Source organism: Ananas comosus, linkage group 10, assembly GCF_001540865.1.
Source record: "Ananas comosus cultivar F153 linkage group 10, ASM154086v1, whole genome shotgun sequence".
Classification (NCBI taxonomy): domain Eukaryota; kingdom Viridiplantae; phylum Streptophyta; class Magnoliopsida; order Poales; family Bromeliaceae; genus Ananas; species Ananas comosus.
Window position 1 is genome coordinate 738,179 of NC_033630.1, and position 19,616 is coordinate 757,794.

Sequence of the window (19,616 nt, forward strand, 5' to 3'; positions counted from 1 at the left end):
AGTTCTGTGCTTGTATTAACTGCTAAAAAATCCTTCGAATTAAGAACTTCAAGTAGCATGCTAGTGCAAAATATTTGTAAAGCCACTCTGACAAATTGTTTTTATGGCATTGAAATATTACAAAATGTACAATTATAGTGCACAGGAGCTGCTCGATTATTCCGTGTTATCTTGTAATGATCAATCAAATCAAGCAGGTAGAGCAGTACCAGGTTTCTAACGCCCCCATGCGTTTGTGTCCTGCATGAATAGCAGACAACTAAATTACTTTGCGAGTAGAATAAGAATGTCAATATAATTTAGTTTGGCATGTGAAAATGACCTTAAAGTATTGAACTTTACTACCAAGCAGTTATTAATTGAATTTTAAGGCTTTGAAAGAAGGAGAAACTGACCTCTCCTGGCCTGACATTGCCCATTCCAACTTCGAAATCGAAATCTGACATTATTTCTTCGTCTTCTATCTCTGCGTTTGTTAATGTGAGAGCCTTCTGAAGCTTCCTATGGCAGAACACTTCAACCTCCGCCGAGTAAACCGCCGTCACAGGTCGATGATCAGACAGCGTCAGCTCAGACCTTCTGTACTTCAGCAGTTTCATGCCCTTTCCATATGATAGGATACGGTCACACCTGCAGCAGTCAAATAATATAATACTATGTTCAAGATGTAAGCAGGAAACTGAGGAAATTTAGAACTTCCAAAAGCAATTATGTAAAATCAATGTATGTTGAGAGTCAACAAATAAGCTCAGAAGCAGAGCATCTAATGGACAGCACAAGTTTTGGCCTTTGGAAAGGCACAATTTTTGCCAGCCTCCTTAATGTAAAAAGCAAGAAACTAAATATATGTGCTATGAACAATGTAATGTTAATACCATGCTGGAGATCTTCTTCCACCCTTTGGATCATCTCCAGTGTATCTTTCTGAATTGAACTCATATTTATAGGTAGGAGGGAAGTTTATAACACCTTCAGACCATCCATCGAAAGCCCTTCCCTTTTTCAACTCATGTTTTAGTTTCAAAAAATAGTAAAAGAATCTCAGTAAAACCGTCAGTCAATGTTCGGCAATTGATAAATTCAAAACTAGTGATGGACAAGCTCTCTCCATCTATAATTTGGCCTCAAATTCAATGCGTAATTTAAAGAATCAAGAGCAATCATAGTTCTTGTTTTGCAGTTGGAATTACCACCAGTTGCCACTAGAATAAAACAACTGTGATCTCCACGATATCTGTTCTTTTCTTCTCTTTTTCTGTAAAGAAGTTAGTTTACCTGATCGTTCTCAGCGAGCTGAGACCAATTGCTTTTGGAGATGAGCTCATGAGTTTTCTCATATGATAAATCAATGCGGTAATTTAGATCTCCAAGCCAGAAAATTCTTCTGCAAATAATCATAATTAGTAAATACATGAAGGAAGCTTGAGAAGCAGCTAAGAGAATTGAATTCGAAGGAAAAATTTACATAAAATAATACTAACAAGATTCAAGGTAGGTTGAACCGATAATATAAATGGCTAACACATTGAAACCGCAGAGAAAAACAAGGGTGATCTAATATATTTAATGTCTAATTCAAGATTTTGTAGCAGCAGATGGACGTTACACATACTCGTGGTTGTGGATAGTTTTTGGCAATCCGTCATTGGCAACCGCACTAAATTGTGTCCTACGGTGAATTTCTCGTACATCTGCGTTTCTTCGAAGCTCGTCTCCAACTTTTTCACCTGACGACAGGTGGCTACATACAATGCAAAACAGTGTCTGATATATAGACATGCTGACTGATATTGAACCCTGGAGCACATTAAGTCTACATGAGAATGGTTATAATTTTTAACCAGTTTTCTTTATGCATAGTGAAAGAACAATGTCCGCAGAAAGTTAAATACAAATAGAAATAGTGAATGACATAACGTAAACGGCGTAAGAAAATATAAGAAGATGGATATCAACAAGAAATTTACATCTAAATAGTAAATTGGTCATTTTCGAAGAGAAACATTTGTAATAGGATTCAGAAAGTCTTCGTTTTTAGTCGACACCATGAGAAGATTCTGGAGTTCATAATAGATTCCATTGAATTATCACCATACAAGGATATACAGGGGAACAACAGCCAACATTAGTATTTATAAAGCACTGATTCAGTTTATCGGTGAATGATAAATGTTGTAGAATGCCCAAATACATTGAAAGATGGATAAAAGCTAATAAATGGAGGGAAAAACTTGCCTTGTTTCCGATATAACCCATTACGCCGACTCCAACTGTAGACACTTTCAAGTTCTGAATATGCCTCCTGAGGCTTCGTCGAACCCATATTGAAAGGAAAATCCCAACCATTTGCTTGCTAATTATCCTCACAAAAGGCGACCTCTTCTTTTTCTGTTTAAACAAGTCTAGATCAAGATCAGGAACCAATTCACTATTTGCCGATTCCTTGTATTCATCTCGCCGTAGCTTGAATGAGCTATAATTTCTGAAGGACTTCACCGATTTGAAGGAATTTGAATTGCTCAGAGCACATTTAGCTAAGACATCTAATGATTGTTCTGGCCAAACCAAACCAACTCTCTCCGAGCTGCTTAATGTTTTGATCATCAGCTTCTTTTGTGGGGCAGTTGCTTTTTCTAAGATACCACTTTTGTTGCTCAATAGAAAATGGTCCAACCTATTTAATCTCTTCACAGAAAAGTGCTTTTGATGGTCAAGCTCCTCCTGTGAGCTAACATCAGTACTAGAACTGCAGCTAGAAGTTACATCGCAGTTCGAACTGTCTGTTGAAGCCGTGTATTCTTCGCTGTCGGGAAAACTGAGGGCCTTCTCATCAATCTCGGCATCACTATCGGTTTCGGGAAGTAATTCTTCGACAGTAAAAGCCGCTTCTGATGATGGATTGAACCTCGACGGTGAAGGAGGATCACTATAGCATTTGTACTTTGGTTTTGATGGCTGAACTCTATTCAGAGTCTCGCGGATAAGACATTCCCATTTTGGGACTGGGCGGCCGTCCTCGGCGCCAAAGATGTTTCCGGCATTTAAGGGAACAATCTCCTGAAGCCTGCAAGGTAAAGAACACAGCAGAAAATACACCATTCTGTATGAAGTACACCATTTTTGTCTAATTCAAGGTTAAGAAACTGTGTTATCATCATTACAGTTTTCTGCATTACTTCATAGGAAAACAACATTACAGTCTTTAAAGAAGAACATGATAAAGTATTCAAATTTCAGGAAATTCATGAACTTCTTTGAAGAAAATGCAACGCCAAGTTTCAAAATATATATACATAATGCTTGTGTTTAAACCAGAATTTTAAAAATACACATACATAACTTCTACAGGAAAAATGCTATTACAAAAAATAGTTACCCGAGCACGTAAATATCGGCAGGATCCTCCATCTCTAGCCACTCAGTGATGTCCAGGTTATCTGGTGGAAGTCTCCCTCCAGCATTCCAGGTACCTACGCAGATCCTGTCAAAGAGCATAGCTTTAGATCACAGTCGCAAGTAAGATGCTTCTTGAGTTATAACAGCCGACTTTGTACGAAATAGCAGAGCATCAGAAAAAGAGAAGAAGACATAAAGGTTATTTAAAGAACAAGATCATAGTTATAAAGAAGATCATAGTTATAAAGAAGGATGGTTAAGTGAAAGCATACATACTTGAGTTCTTTTGTGTTGATGTATTGTGCACGAAGCGTCTCAGAGTTCCTTCTTCGCAACTTGTAAGAATTAGTGCTCTCCAAAGGTTCACCTGTTACATAAAAAGCCATTAGATCATTGCAGAGGCAATAGTACTTGAGCAAGCACATTGGTAATACGCCGTCGATTGTTGCATATAAAAGAACAATTTTTGTAAAATTAAGACCATCCTACTTTAATTAATACCATGTAAAATGACGGTTCGTCTCTAAAAGCATAAACTTGTTTATGTCCCATGTTTACTTATAACATCTTTTCAATCAATTTGAAAAAGTTTCCTACTCAAAACATTGATTTTTGTAGATTAGAAGAACTTGCCTGCGGTCTCGGCTTGAAGCCCCCCAACCCTTCTCTCCTTATCAGGCGCGCAATTACAGTTCTCTACAAACAAAAGCCACAGACCATTTCCAATCATCAAAAACCCAAAATTCTTTCTTCGAAAACAAATTTTTTTGAGAGAAAGGTAGCATGCTATCGCTTCATTCAGTAAGAAAATGAATTTAGCAGCAAAGTGAAGCATCGTGGCTTCGCAAGCGAGAAAAATAATAATAATAATAAAAAAACCACTAAACACAATAATGATTCCACATATTCTTCACGTCCACCAACAGCTGTCTCAACGAAAGTTTTTTATGGTCGAAAATTCTTCTATTTCGCTCTAACCATAAAGCCCACCAGGAAGAGGAGATGATAGTTAGCTCCTTCTTTCCTATTATGCCCCACTTATCGCTACTATCCATCCAAAGCTCTCTGGCTGAGCTAAAGACGCTTAAGGCCTTTTTATTCGAAAACAAATTAAAGAGAGAAAAGAACCAAATCAACTAGAACACGTTAAACTTGAAGAGACCTTCTTCGCCGAATTCGCTCTCGTTGTCTCCATCATCGGTGCTGAAATCAGAATCCCTGGTGCTGATGTTGAGCCATTTCTTGAGAACAATCTTCGGCCAGAAGACCTTCGACTGATTCGAAAACCGGTCATTAATTTAGGCGAAGAACAAACAACCAAAACAAGATAACATAGAGCCATTAGAAAGCTTAAGCTGATAAATAAAAAGAAAAAAAGAAGAAAACTCTTAATACTATAAACAAGCTTATTTTTTTCGGTTATAACCTGCATGAAGTAGTTGATTCTGCTACTATACGTGGCACGAATTGAACACGTCTCTATATAAACAGAAACTCTTGCACATATGTAAAACACTAGAATTCCTATTTATAACTAGAGAGTAAATGATGTTCTTATAATTCTAAAGAGATTAGTAAGTTAAGTTTGTGGATGCGATGAAACAAAGATAAGAGTTATGCATGCATACCTCTCCTTGCTTTCTTGGTCTATGCCTCATTTTAGTGTTGAAGAGGAAAAGAGATCGAGAGAGGAAGAGCTCGAGAGAGAGAAAAAGAGGTTCTAAATTAATTTGTTGTCACCTCTGCTTATGCTTCTTCTCAGTGAGCTGCAGTTGAATAATAGCACCAAAGAACACTAATGAGGATGATGAGGAGAAATTAAAAATGGTGGTTTAACATATACATATATAGAACGAAACAGTCACGGGATTTGGAACGTAGTAGGGGTTTGGACAACAAATGGGATCTTGACACGTGTCATTAATTTGCTTTTGTGCTCAAAGGTTTAGCCAAACTTTGACTATGTATTACTGTAAAATTTACCGCCGTTTCCAACACAAGTTATAAAAAATTTGATGATTAGTATCTATAATAATAATAATTTTGAGTTCATATTTTAAATAAAAGTTTATTTTTTAAAATAAAATTGAAGCAAATAACATGCTATTTTCTCTCTCTCTCTCTCTCTCAAAAAAGAAAATTCAACTCAATCACCCTACTTAGAGTAAATTAGATTTAAGTCACAAAATTTCATGTCTTAGTCCCACCAGTATGTCAAACTTCATTTAATTTTTTTTTTTTTTTTTTTCTAATATAGAGGTGAGGTGATCGACAATTAAATACGACACCACGCGCACCATTTAAAATTAATTATAACTTAATAGTCACGTCATCTTTGAAACATCAAGCGTGCTTAAACAATGATGTAATAATTTCTACCATATCAATAATCAAAGTAAAATAAAAAGTGAAGCATCCCATTAATTTAGTAGTTGTATAAATTATCTAAAACAGAACAATTGTTTGGATTAGAATGATGGAATTTCAACCATTTTACAAAAAGCATCACAGTATTTTTTTTTTAAATTTTATATTCCTACTTTGCCTATATATTATAGTTCAAAAGACTAAATAATTAATACTTAATAATCCATATATAATTATTCCCAATTAGCCAAAGTGGCCCATTTTACCTATCAATAAAGCAAAGTGTGAAGCATTACTCTTTGTCAAGTTGGAATTGGATTACCCATTTAGACATGTGCCTTCCACCTGCTGTTTATTTGCGGCCACATGATTTTGTTGTTTTTAATAGGTCATTAATTAGTTACTCCATTCCTATCCATCACGATAAATTGTCATTTTCAATGTGCAAAACGTTTCTTTATATATTTTTTGGTTAATGTATAGGCCATTTTGAAATAGACCTCAAATGTTCTTTTTCGTATTTGTTTTGATTAGCTTAATATGTTAAAAGAGATAAAAATTAGTGATGAATTAGTTAAAATTTGTAACTTGATTGGCCATAATTACTCAAAATACTAGAGATCTAACAATAGTAGTGTCCACAAACAAAAAATGAACGAAGAATTCAAAAAATTCTGTGTTAGTGCATGTAAATCGTGAGAGAATAAAATTGATGACTAAAAATAGTGAAGATGCAAAGTGACAATTTCCCTTTTCACACTCTGGTACTACTTAGAGCAAGAGATACAAAAATAAAATTGTTATCAAGTGTTTCATTTAGGGCATGTTTGTTTCAACGTAAGTAGACTTGGGTGGAAGTGGACTTTGGGTTAAAGTAGAGTTTAGGTGAAAATCAATTCATTTCCGCTGTTTGTTTCTAACTATGAAAATGCAGTTCTGTGAGTTCTGTTGTTTGTTTGGTAGGAAATAGATGACGTGAAAAAGTGTAGTTCTCCACCCCCGGTACACTTACCTCCGAATTAATATTATTGTCTATTTTGTAACTTAGTGAATAATAAATTATAATAAATAAAAATTAATATAATTTTATATGTATATAATTATATATATGTATATTTATATAATAAAATTTTAAAAAATTATATTATTTGTTTGCATATAAATTATAATAATGCAACAAATAAAATTCTAAAGTTAAAAAATTATTAACATTTAACAAATTTATTTTTCATCATTTTCTAAATATACAAATTAGACAAAATATATATTAAAACTTACATAAACAAATTTAATCACATTACCTGACCAAATTTAACAAGTTCCTTTGCCTCTTTGCATTTCACCGGAATTGACTTCGTCCTGTGGGAGTGCGAAGTCAATTACCCTATTTTGGGTGAACTCGACTTTCGACCGTAATAAAATTACGGCAAAACAAACAACGGAAGTGATAGTTTACGGCGTAAACAACTTTCCTCCTCTCCACTTCCCCCTCACTTTCACCCAAACAAACACACCCTGACATGCCAAATTGAAACATGGATTCCTTAAAACATGCTACATAATAAGAAATATAAATTTAACCCACCGTCTCAAAACCGACCATCCCTAGAGCAAGTGGTAAAGGGCTTGATGGTTGGTACCCGAGACCCAAGTTCGAATCCTAGTTGATTCACATTTCTAGCTAAGTTTATTTTTAAATGAAATAAACGAAGCGGGTAGCATGCTACCTATCTCTCTCTCTCTCAAAAAAAAAAATTTAGGAGATTACACAAAACATTACAAGTTTGAAACTATATATATGTTAACCTTTCCTATGATACTATATATATAATATTACACAAGATATCAATTTAATGAAAAAATGTTCCAAGAAATGTATTAATAAAATTTAGAATGCGAAAATCTAAATACGAAAATTTTACATGAGAATTTAACTCGTTAATTAATTATTTATGATGAAGTGTTGACCCACAATCTTGTTAGATTAGCATCGATGCTAGTTTTATAGTACCAAAATATAGATCCTTGAGAAGACAACTTAGAAACATATATATTAATTAATAGATTTTAAAATTGAAGTTAATTTGATATTGATGGATATGAACCTTTAGGAAGCGGCCAAGTGTTAGTGAGTCACATGTCTCACAATTCAATTTGGTGACTTGTTCTTATATATGTGTAGTAATTTTGATTAATTGTTGTTTCCACATTAACTATATTTGTCCCTATCTGAAATACATTTTAATAAGTGTACATTTGACAAAAGATTTGCAAACCTCAAGAAAGGGACAATTTGTCCCTTGCAAATCTTTACCTGGCTCGCACGTCATTAAGAAGAGACATCTTACAGTGGACAACTTATTTAAACGAGGATGGAAAGGGACTATAGCCTAGTGTACTTTACGGGTTGAAAGAGAAAATTGTGAATCATCTATTCACGCAATGTGTATTTAATAAATTTCTAATAGTAACAGCCTTGGAGGGGATTTAATTGATAGAGCTGGGCGACGAAATGTCCCACGTCTTGGATAAGTCGATTTCAAGATTTAGAAATCAGTCTGCTCGTTCTAAGTTGATCGGACTAATAGCCTACTGATGGATTATTTGGAAGGTTAGAAACGATACAATTTTTAGAAAAATAAACGTGGATTCTTTTCTAGCAGTTAATAAGATCAAATACTTGAACAACTAGTGGGAGGAATTCACCGTTGGCAAAGTAGCTACTTTGTATTTTGTTAAACTTTTTTTNTTAATTTATATTTTTAATAAATAAAGCGGATAGCAAACTATCTTTTTCTCAAAAAAGAAGAAGAAGAAGTCCCTTGCACCATAGTCTTTCTTAATGCACTATTCTAGCTTGAAGATACATATTGAAAATTATTTTTACTTCTTATAAATTATAATGAAAAAACTAGTCTATAGCTAACTTGTGAGTTTTAAATGACTTACTCCAAAGAAGCAGTAAAAATATTTCCATAAAATTTCTTCCTATAAATTTGAACTCTCTATATTTAGAACATAAAAGCTCGATTTGGTTTCTATGCAGCGAAAATTAGTTAGCACTGTTTGGTTGCCAAGCATAAAGTTTCTAATAACTTTTTCCTTTCTAACTGACTGTCTATAGAGCAAGTGGTAAAGGACTTGGTGATTGGTATTTAAGGTCCCAAGTTCAAATCCTTATTGAATCATATTTTCAGCTAATCTTATTTCTAAATAAAATAAACGAAGTGGATAGCGTGCTATCTATCTGTCAAAAAAAAAAAAAAAAAACTTTTTCCTTTCTAAAGTGGTAAAACCATACAAATTAAAGTAATCAAACTAAATAGGTACTAATTAGTTAAGTATTTGATAAATAAAAAATATGTTATGTTTTCAAATCTACAAAAGACTTTTTGGTAAAAACAGGGAGCTTTATTTTGAACATTTGCCGACAGGGAAAAGCTAGCTCTACGCTGGTCTTACTTTAAAAAAAAAAAAAACATTACTCATTTACTTGGGTAAAAAAAAACTTTTTCCAACCAAAATATTATTAGCGATGTGACTTGTGAGACAGTTAATTATGCCTTTTCCATAGAAAAAGTCGATGCTCCGTAGCACCTTATTAAAACCACACCTCATTTTCGTATTCTTATTACAGTAAAACTCTATATTGGATTTGTCTTATTATTGTTGGACAACTTCTAGAAACTAGTTTGGTGGACAAACTAAGAAAAAGAAACTAATTAATACAGTAAAAAGATGCCATTTTTTTTTTCATTTTCAAAATGCATCGTAAATTAACCAACAACAATCCAAGTAATAACATTCATTCACAAGTATTAGATTTGAACTTACAAAAGTAGAAATTAAAGAAGCTATAACTTCGTCGTCTTCTCTCTCGCTCGATCTCCTCCTCTCGATCGAGCTCCTAAGTTTCAGCTTCACTGTGTACCTCATTTTTATAGCAACTAATTACATGTACTATTTTGACACGTGTCCTTGATGACATATACTTTCTAAAATGTTAAGTTTATTCCTAATGACCATCAGGATTAATTTAATTATGTACCACCCACGAAATCCGGACCGCCAATTAAGCGAATTTAATAGTAATTATTAAGGTTTAGAAAATGAAATCCTCGTCGGTGCCTGTAACCACCACAAAACAGGGAGCTCCCTTGTACGTCCAATCACAAGCTGACACATGCGCGTCGCTCGTGCGGGTCCCACCACAGCGATCCACGTGGCAACGGGTCGGAGCTTTAAGGAACGTGTTGTGTGTTAGACGTCGTAAGTGTTTCATATATTACCATGGGGCGTTGACTTGGTGTGTGAGGTGGCACATTGTGGTGGTGTGTTGGTACTTAGTCTCTGTGGTGGTTGTACAAGAACTCATCAGTTAGTGTCGCAATCCATGGCGAACGAACGTGCTGATTCATCATCACCTCCTACATTTGCTTTGAGAGCAATTTTTTTTTTTTTTTTTTTGGATTTTTGATGATGCCCACAGTACGGATAAAAGCTTTTTTTTTTTAAACCTTAGCTTTTTCACTGAAATTTTCGTAGAATTATAATGATTGCATCAATTTAGATTCCAATATATATATGGATGACCCTAAATAAGCTGTTTATTTATTGTATAATGAACCTATGTATATATATTTGTGGTTGTGACTTGTGAGACTTAGATTAACGATAAGATCATGCATCTCTGGAAATTATTCGATGTACCCTATACAAATTTTATTAGGTTCCCTAGAAACTTAACCAGCGCTATACATATTTGCACATGGATTCGTAGATATTGGGGGGAAAAAAAAAAGAAGAGAACAACTAATTTCTCCATGATGTTGTTCGCAAACCTTTTTTTTTTTTTTTTTTTTCTGAGAGATAAATAGCACATTATCCGCATCGTTTATTTCATTTAAAAATAAACTTAGCTGGAAACATGTAACTAGAATTCGAACTTGGGATCTCGGATACCAACCACCAAGTCCTTCGCCATTTGTTTTAGGGACAGTCCGTGTTGTTCGCAAACATTTGTGATCATTTTTTGTATTTTGGTCTCCGGTATCTGGAGTTCACACTCTTTCGGTGGAAGATACAATTATTAATTCATTCGATCCGAGCTCATTATTACTGGGTACGAAGAGAGATGGAATTATCTGCATTTAATTTCCTACAGAGTCATAAAAAGAAAAGTAATGTTTATATACGTAGACATTGCATGCTAAATTTTGGTTTCATGTGGTTTGTGGCTTGGCGCCATTGCTCGCAGTAGGTGCATCTACAGCGTGTAAACTAAACAATTAATTATTAGTCCTTAATTATTTGCTAAAATATTGTGTAAAAATAATCGATTATTTGAACAAACCGAATTTTATATATTGAAATAAATTTTATACTGAACACTGAAAAAGACTCAAAATTAGCATTTATGGATACACATATTAANTAAATGTGATATTTCAAATTTCAAATTTTAAATTTTAAATTTTAAATCTATGTTGAAATTTAAAATCTATGTTGAAATTTAAAATTTTATGTTGAAATTTAAAAGTTAGAACTTGAAATTTAAAAGAGAGCTCAAGAATGGTGAAATTTTTTTTCTTTGGTTAGAGTGGATTATACTTTTACTCCATTTTTTGGAGTATAGTTTAACTATACTCTAAAAATTATGTTACTTTTTTTCCTCCCAAACGCTTCATAGGATATTTTTCCTACCGCCGTAGCATAGTTTAACTATGCATAGTTTTTAGAGGTATCCAAACGGGGCCTTAGTGTCGCAATCCATGGCGAACGAACGTGCTTCCATCATTACCTCCTACATTTGCTTTGAGAGCATTTTTTTTTTTTTTGGGATTTTTGATGATGCCCACAGTACGGATAAAAGCTTTTTTTTTTTAATCCTTAGCTTTTTCACTGAAATTTTCGTAGAATTATAATGATTGCATCAATTTAGATCGAATATATGGATGACCCTAAATAAGCTGTTTATTTATTGTATAATTAACCTATGTATATATATTTGTGGTTGTGACTTGTGGGACTTAGATTAACGATAAGATCATGCATCTATGGAAATTATTCGATGTACCCTATACAAATTTTATTAGGTTCCCTAGAAACTTAACCAGCGCTATACATATTTGCACATGGATTCGTAGATATTGGGGGGGAAAAAAAAAGAAGAGAACAACTAATTTCTCCATGATGTTGTTCGCAAACCTTTTTTTTTTTTTTTAGAGAGAGATAGATAGCACGTTATTCGTATCGTTTATTTTATTTAAAAATAAACTTAGCTGGAAACATGTAATTAGGATTCGAACTTGAGACCTCGGATATCAACCACCAAGTTCTTCGCCATTTGTTTTAGGGACGGTCGGTGTTGTTCGCAAACATTTGTGATCATTTTTTGTATTTTGGTCTCCGGCATCTGGAGTTCACACTCTTTCGGTGGAAGATACAATTATTAATTCATTCGATCCGAGCTCATTATTACTGGGTACGAAGAGAGATGGAATTATCTGCATTTAATTTCCTACAGAGTCATGAAAAGATGAGTAATGTTTATATACGTAGACATTGCATGCTAAATTTTGGTTTCATGTGGTTTGTGGTTTGGCGCCATTGCTCGCAGTAGGTGCATCTACAGCGTGTAAACTAAACAATTAATTACTAGTCTTTAATTATTTGCTAAAATATTGTGTAAAAATAATCGATTATTTGAACAAACCGAATTTTATATATTGAAATAAATTTTATACTCAACACTTAAAAAGACTCAAAATTAGCATTTATGGATACACATATTAATTAAAAATATATCCTCAAAATTATACAACTCATTTAGGCACAAAGTAGAGAGCCCATGCTTTTTGCATGGACAAACTCAAACCAAACCTAGTACGAGGAAGAAGTTGCATGATTAAGCCAAAACTTAAAAGAGTCATTCTAATTTTATAAGAATAAATATAGAGAAATTAATGGACAGTGATATTGATGTTAGCAGTAGTACGTAGTAGTCTCAGTGCCGCCACCACCCATCGCTAGCGGTGACGGTGGTGGTGCACGGCCGATTGATGTCGTTTCGGAGACTCCTCCCCTCAGGCTCCTATCTTGAAATCCTCCTCGTCGTCCTATGCTACCTCTTCATCTCCATCCTCCTCCTCCTCATCCGCCACCACCGCCACCGCCGCCGCCTTCGTCACGTCCCCTTCAACTGGCCCGTTGTCGGCATGCTCCCGTCCCTCGCCGCGGAGTTCCATCGCCTCCACGACTTCTTCGCTGACGCCCTCCGCGAGTCCGGGTGCACCCTGGCCTTCACGGGGCCGTGGCTCTCCCGCATGGCCTTCCTCCTGACGTGCGACCCCGCCAACGCCCACCACATCTTCGACTCCAACTTCGCCACCTACCCCAAGGGCCCCGCCTTCGCCGACACCTTCGACGTCCTCGGCCGCGGCATCCTCAACTCCGACGCCGCCGCGTGGCGCGCCCACCGCCGCCTCGCCCACGCCCTCCTCGGCCACCGCGCCTTCCGCTCCCACGCGGCCGCCACCGCCTCCGCCCACGTGGAGCGCAGCCTCGTGCCCTTCATGGACCACGCCGCCGACGCCCGCCACGTGGTGGACCTGGAGGACGTGCTCGCACGGCACGCGTTCGACGTCACGTGCGCGACCGTGCTGGGGGCCGAGACCGCGTGCCTGTCCCCGAGCCTCCCCGCGGTCCCGTTCGCCGAGTCATCCCGCCGAGCTGGTGGAAGCTGCTGAGGTGGCTCAACGTCGGGAGCGAGCGGAGGCTGGCGCGCGCCACGTCGGCCATCGACGAGTTCATCGCCGACGAGATCTCCAAGCGCAAACAGATCGCCACCGACCGCGGCGTCGACCTGCTGACCATGTACATGAACCTGCCCGAGGAGGAGTTGACCGGGTTCGACCGCGACGGGTTCCTCCGCGACACGGCGCTCACGTTCATGCTCGCGGGTAAGGACACCATCGCCGCCTCGCTCGCGTGGTTCTTCTATGCGGTCGCCACGCACCCAGAAGCCGAGGCCAACATTCTCCGCGAGCTGCGCGCGCTCCACGCGGATCCCGCCGCGCCACGCAAGGTGTTCGGTGCGGACGCCCTCAGAAACTGCGTGTACCTCCGCGCCGCCATTCTCGAATCGCTCCGGCTGTTTCCGCCAATTCCCTTCGAGGAAAAGGAAGCTGCGGTCACCGACGTGCTACCGAGCGGCGCGAAGGTGGAGAAGGGGACGAGGATTGTGGTGTCGCTGTACGCGATGGCGAGGATGGAGGGGGTGTGGGGGAAGGACTGCTCGGAGTATAAGCCGGAGCGGTGGATATCGGCGTCGGGGAAGCTGCGGCACGAGCCACCGTATAAGTTTCTGGAAGGACGGTTTCTTTGCCGTCTTGACTTCTTAAAGTGAAAGTATCGATACTTTATTTGTCCCCTATTTATTAAAAGTGGCTTGAGATAAAGTAGGGTTCCAAGTCAAGTTGCGTTTCAGGTCAGAGTCCATTTTGTTTATCCGGGAATGCCTATGTTTACCTAAGCCCAACTACCTCGATGATCTTATCTCTACATTTATCTTTGTTTTGTATAATTTTTTATATAAGTAAGCAGAGCATTTACCCCTCTGAGAAAAGAAGGAAACTAAGTGAAGGTTAAGCAGTTTTTAAGTGTTTTTTATTCTAATTTTAATTGTGCGGGGCTTAGACGGGGTTAGACTGATGCCTAAGTGGGTCAAACATAGGGATACAAAACATGTCCGTCGTCAAGCACGGACGTACGTAGTTAAACTGGCAGGTAAATTTTATGTCTACGTAAAATTCTTGCTTCACTTTTATATAAATCTTATCTTATAATTCATTCCTGATTAAAAATCTCAAACAAATCAAGTTTTAAATATAATAAAATTTTTCATAATAACAACGCTCGGCTTAAGGGACTGGGCACTGGGCCAGTTTTTAGGAGAAGCCCCTCGCACAGACCTACTTTTACCGAAGACTACCACTGGGAGCTTCAAACGCTGGAAGCTAACTAGTTCGCTAAGCCGATTGCTCCCTAGCCTAGTCGGCCCAAGCTTTAGAGATATCATTTAAGCCAAGCCGACCTACTCGGCTTACATGTCTAGTTCGTTCTTGACTTCAGCCGGCTTTTTAGCTTACTGATTTCTTGTGTACTTAACCAGCTGAACTTCTCGGCTTACGGAAATATAATTAACCATTCTTCATATCTCCAACTCACACGGCCTACCGTACGTCTGAGTCAACTAGATGAATTACTTGATGAGGATCCTTCTTGTCATTTACGCCTTTTTATTTTCAATGTTCATCTGATGAGGATTTTTTATGTCCTTTAACGCTCTTTTATTCCCGCGAGAAAACAAGTGTCCCTTTTCTGGGGGAAAATCCCGTAATAACCAGATAAATATCCAGCGGGGACAACTAGTCAATAATACATAGGTACTAGCCGGTGATAAGGACTAAAAACCCCTGGTGAAGGTCGGCTAGCCTTGGCGAACGTTGACGAGTGCCAACGAAGTTGAGGGGAATTAAGCGCGCCGACAATGTGAAGTTTTAGTAAAGCTACGAGGGCCACGTGTCGTTCTAACGATGGAAATTTACCCTATAGCCGTATGGTGGACAGGCGTGGATTAACCGAGTTGTTAGCGGGGGAGCCGTCGAAAGCTTCATTTCGAAGCCATCGACCGCATTAGACTCCGCGCTAATGAAAAGTTTAGAGATCATGCCAAAGCAGAGTTGGCAGGCGAAGAAAGAAGACGATTTTAGGGCGGTAGCGAAATCATTGTTCACGCTAGGCTCCGCACCAAAAGCTAGGTTAGTTAAAGTTTAAGAGACATGCTCATCAACTGCATTAAGCTCCGCGCTAAGATTTGGGAGACATGCCAAATCAAAGCCGGCAGGTAAAGTAAAGATGCGGGGACTAGGACGGTAGATAAAAACAGAATATACGCCGTAATTAATCCAGTAGAATTAATGGCGACAGATAAGTAATAATATCGGCTGTAGCCTTGAGCGAAGCTATGCTGCTAAGCTACGCTGTCGGAAAAGAAAGAAGAAACGGCTCGAAGATTAAAGAAAACAGAAAAAGCAAAGAGAAATGAAGAAAGAACAGAAGAGGCTGGAGATAAAGAGCAGGGGTCGAGGACAAGTGATGGAAGAAGGAATCGTAGAAAAGCGAAGCTAATTACCGCGATGAAGGCGGAAACGGATGTGCAGGAAGTGACCTGATATGAGACGAATTTAGTATAGAGCGATGTCTGGGATGATCTAAGTAAAACCCAGAAAGGAAATGACTTCTGGGCGGACGGCTACTAAAAGGAATAAGATCGCTGTCAGAAGGTAACCGCCGGTTTAGGTAAGTAGAGGTAAGCTTTTTCGGAAGCTTAGACCAGTTCACAAAGTTTACGAATAAACTGAACCAATCTAACTCACCTTCCACGGATGCCACTGAAAAACCGTCCTTCAGCCCTAGATGCTTCGATAAGCTGAGAGAGCCTTTGGAGGACATCGGCTGTTAGAAGAAGATCGAAGATGAGAGACAAAAACTAGGGTACAAAGGTTACAAAAAGAAAAGTTTCCTCCTGGAGAATGAGGCTGAGAGAATCTACATCGACGGTAGTAGCCAAATGCCGGAGTACCTCAATGGGAGAGGTACCGGATGTTAGGACTACCACAGAGACTAAAACTCCGAGTAGAACTGGAGTGACTGGACCGAATAAGGTTCAAGTAGGCATTTAAACGTCCACTTAGAGGACGGGGGCAGTGATCCTTCCTTGTGTGTCGCAAGGAGGATATGACCAACACAGTATTAGAGAAGACATGAGCAAGCGTGTTCTAATTAGCCCTGAAATAGGGTTAGCGGCAACCAAACTGATTGCCGTTATCTAATCGGGAGCCCGGAATGAAAGAACGAAAACAAATATCTTTTAAAAAAATAATGTAATTTGGTGATGGGAGACCTCTTCCGCATTGCTAATCAAGCCCAACACCACAAAAGACCAAAAATGTTTACAAAAACGTTTAAATAAAAGGGCTAAACACGGCTTGGGGAAATCTATGCTCAAGCTGACGAGTAAACTAAGAATGCCTGAATGAGAGCCGACAGGAGGCGGTGATTGAAGTCCGGTAGTAGGACTAAAATAATGAATAAAATTTTACAAAATACTTAGGGTAAGAGTAAAGAGGTAGGTGACCAGAGGTAAACAACTAGTACAGTAACCGGGTAGAACCGAAGACCGTTCTATATTTCGGAAAATTCCGCTTGAACGAAGAAGAGCACGGCTGCTTATACGTCTACAAACCATGTGAAAAAACCGATGTTCGCTAAATGTGTAGCCGTAATTTAGCGTGAGCTTTGAAAACGGATCATGACTCCAAATAAGAGTAGTCAAGCATCGTGCAGTTAAACCTAAGTGGGTTCGTTAGGGACGAGATCGGTTCAAGAAGTGCCGGTTATGACGACAACTGACTGGGGGATGGTTCTCATATCGGCTCCAACTAACCTAGAGCTGATACCCCTTAGCGGAAACCGCCAAGAAGTTTAATCATTCGAAGTCCGGTTTAATATGTCCCCACCATCCAAAAGCATATGGCAGTGGACCCTAGTAAAACGGCTAGTGTAAAAGTTAGCTAGACGTCATGTCCACAACAGTGCGGGGCTCGGGCGATGGTTAAACCAGGCTAAGCCCTCGCAGCTTGTTTGCGGCCTGCCTGTCGTAGAGGGAACGGCCGGGTTCCGAGCTGTTGTCTTAGTACATGTATCTTAACGGGTCCTTATTAAGTTAATATATGTACTATTCGTGCCCGTGGAAAGCGTAAAAAATTGAAGAAGCCGAAAAGGTTTCGTGTAGGTGAGCTGTTAATCAGGTAGGACTTACTTCAGGTTGGGAGCCTAAAGCTCTTAAGTGAAGAAATGTCCGCAAGGCGGTCTGATAAGAGGGTTAGCCATGTTGAGAGACGAATATCAGTAAAAAGAAAGTGAAAATTTTAGATATTTTTATTAAAAAACGAATGAACAGAGAGTCTATGTCGCCATGGATAGGGTTAACTAGGACGACGAAGTAGACACGGTTTTCTTCTTGGTCTCCTCTAAAGACTATAGGATGGAGGAAAAAGCCATTATGTGAGACGAAAAGAAACCATCAGTTAAGGTCAAAACGGAAATAAAGTGAGGATAGATATTTGCGAATAAAACGGAAATAAAGTGAGGATAGATGTCAGCTAAGGTCAAAGAGTTAGCCGGGGTCGAAGTCTCTTTTCTGGCTAACTTTGATGAGTTAGATGAGGAGGCGGCGGAGGTTTTGCCGTATTTAGTTAGCAATTTTCTGGTGTAAGCGTAAGGGTTGTTCGGCTTCTGCGAAGAAGCCGACTACATAGCTTCCTTCCTCGGCTTCTGTACGGAAGCCGACTATAGGCTTTTGCTTCTTGGCTTCACGGTTGAAGCCAACGATGACTTCATAGTCTCCTCTCTCGGCTTCTTTGTGGAAACCGATTACAGGGGTTCCCTTTTTGGCTTCAGTGTGGAAGCCGGCGACTGAATTATGTTTTGAGACAAGGATTGCTCGGCTAATTCTAACTCCATTTTAGTGAAATCAAAGGATATGACTTAGAAAAAGAAAATGGATAAATAGTAAAAGAGAATTATTTTGTCAGAAAGGGACTTTCTCAGATAAAACGAAGAAGATACTTCTGCATCTACCTATCCGTTGAAGCGGCCCTGCAAGCGGATTTTTTCTCTGTTCTCCGTCTCTCTTTCTCCCACAGAGTTCTTTACTCGTTTCTAAACGGCTGTTCACTACGTCGTAGAGGAGAAAGATAAGGTTACTGTCGTTGTCTCCCTCTTTTACATTTACATGGAAACCTTCTTCCGCAACTTCCTCGTGCTGGTCTCGCAGTAAACTGAGGACTTCGGAGTAGCAGACAGGGTCTTCTGGAAGACAGACGTTAAGAAGTGAGAGAGGATCAAAGCTCAGGGTTAAGATTACTCCCTCTACTGAGTAGTTGATAATGTTACAGTAGTCTGTGAGTTGTCTTTAAACTACTCACAGATGCTTATATGTCGTTACCAGAGGGTAGGAATCGAGTTTTAGGTTTCGTTAAACTAGCCGACACGCGAGAGAACGAACTGAATAGGCTAGTCAGCCTATAAAGAAGACGGCCGTTCACAAAACACCTCTGGAACAGTAGGGTTGAAAGAAGAAAAAACAGAGCCGTTGTTAGAAACCCACGGCTCGAAAATAGGGAACTAGTTATAAAAGTAGTTCAACTAGTAAAATTCTTTTAATATGGGCTCCATCGCCGAGGATAATGACTGCATTCGGCTCTTCTGGTTTAGAACCTTTTGGTTCTTAGCCGAGACGTTGTTGTATAAAATTGAGAATTCCTTCTCAATCGACGTCGGCTTAGTTGAGACTGTGAATGAAGACTCGCAGCTGAGGAGAATGTTTCAGTTGACTTCTGATTTTTCCTACTTCCTCACCTATCAACCAACTTACCATACTAGATTGCCCACTTTTACTAGTTTTCCCATTTAGATTGCCGCCTTTTGAACCATCGTGGTTTACGAAGTACGATAATTATTGTATCATCGGCCTGATATATATATATATATATATATATATATTTTCGACTTGTGGATTTGATCGTAATTAATAGTTAGTGCAAGGAGAAGAATTCGGATTGGTTGTAGGGCAAGAAGTATACGTCATAGTGACTCAAGAGGCCGTGGTGGAGCACAGGGAGGTGGTGGAGGTGCGCTTTTAACAGATAGTGCCGGCGGCGCCAGTGGAAGTCGACGCAGTCGCGGTCTAGGAAGGGGTCTGTGTAGGAACCGGGGCGCAACTTGCG

At 38.7% G+C, this 19,616-nt stretch overlaps 1 protein-coding gene and 1 pseudogene across 1 annotated transcript; one reads left to right on the forward strand and one right to left on the reverse strand.

Moving 5' to 3' along the window:
* On the reverse strand, positions 16-5,220 carry LOC109716130 (type IV inositol polyphosphate 5-phosphatase 3). Its single transcript, XM_020241445.1, has 11 exons — positions 5,025-5,220; positions 4,559-4,670; positions 4,030-4,092; positions 3,673-3,763; positions 3,377-3,481; positions 2,236-3,064; positions 1,613-1,797; positions 1,276-1,384; positions 876-1,018; positions 396-630; positions 16-240 (listed from the first exon to the last, which is right to left on the reverse strand). Exons 1-11 carry the CDS (start codon positions 5,052-5,054, stop codon positions 217-219), a joined length of 1,926 nt encoding a protein of 641 aa, XP_020097034.1. The 5' UTR covers positions 5,055-5,220; the 3' UTR covers positions 16-216.
* Positions 12,668-14,170, forward strand: LOC109716592 (annotated as a pseudogene).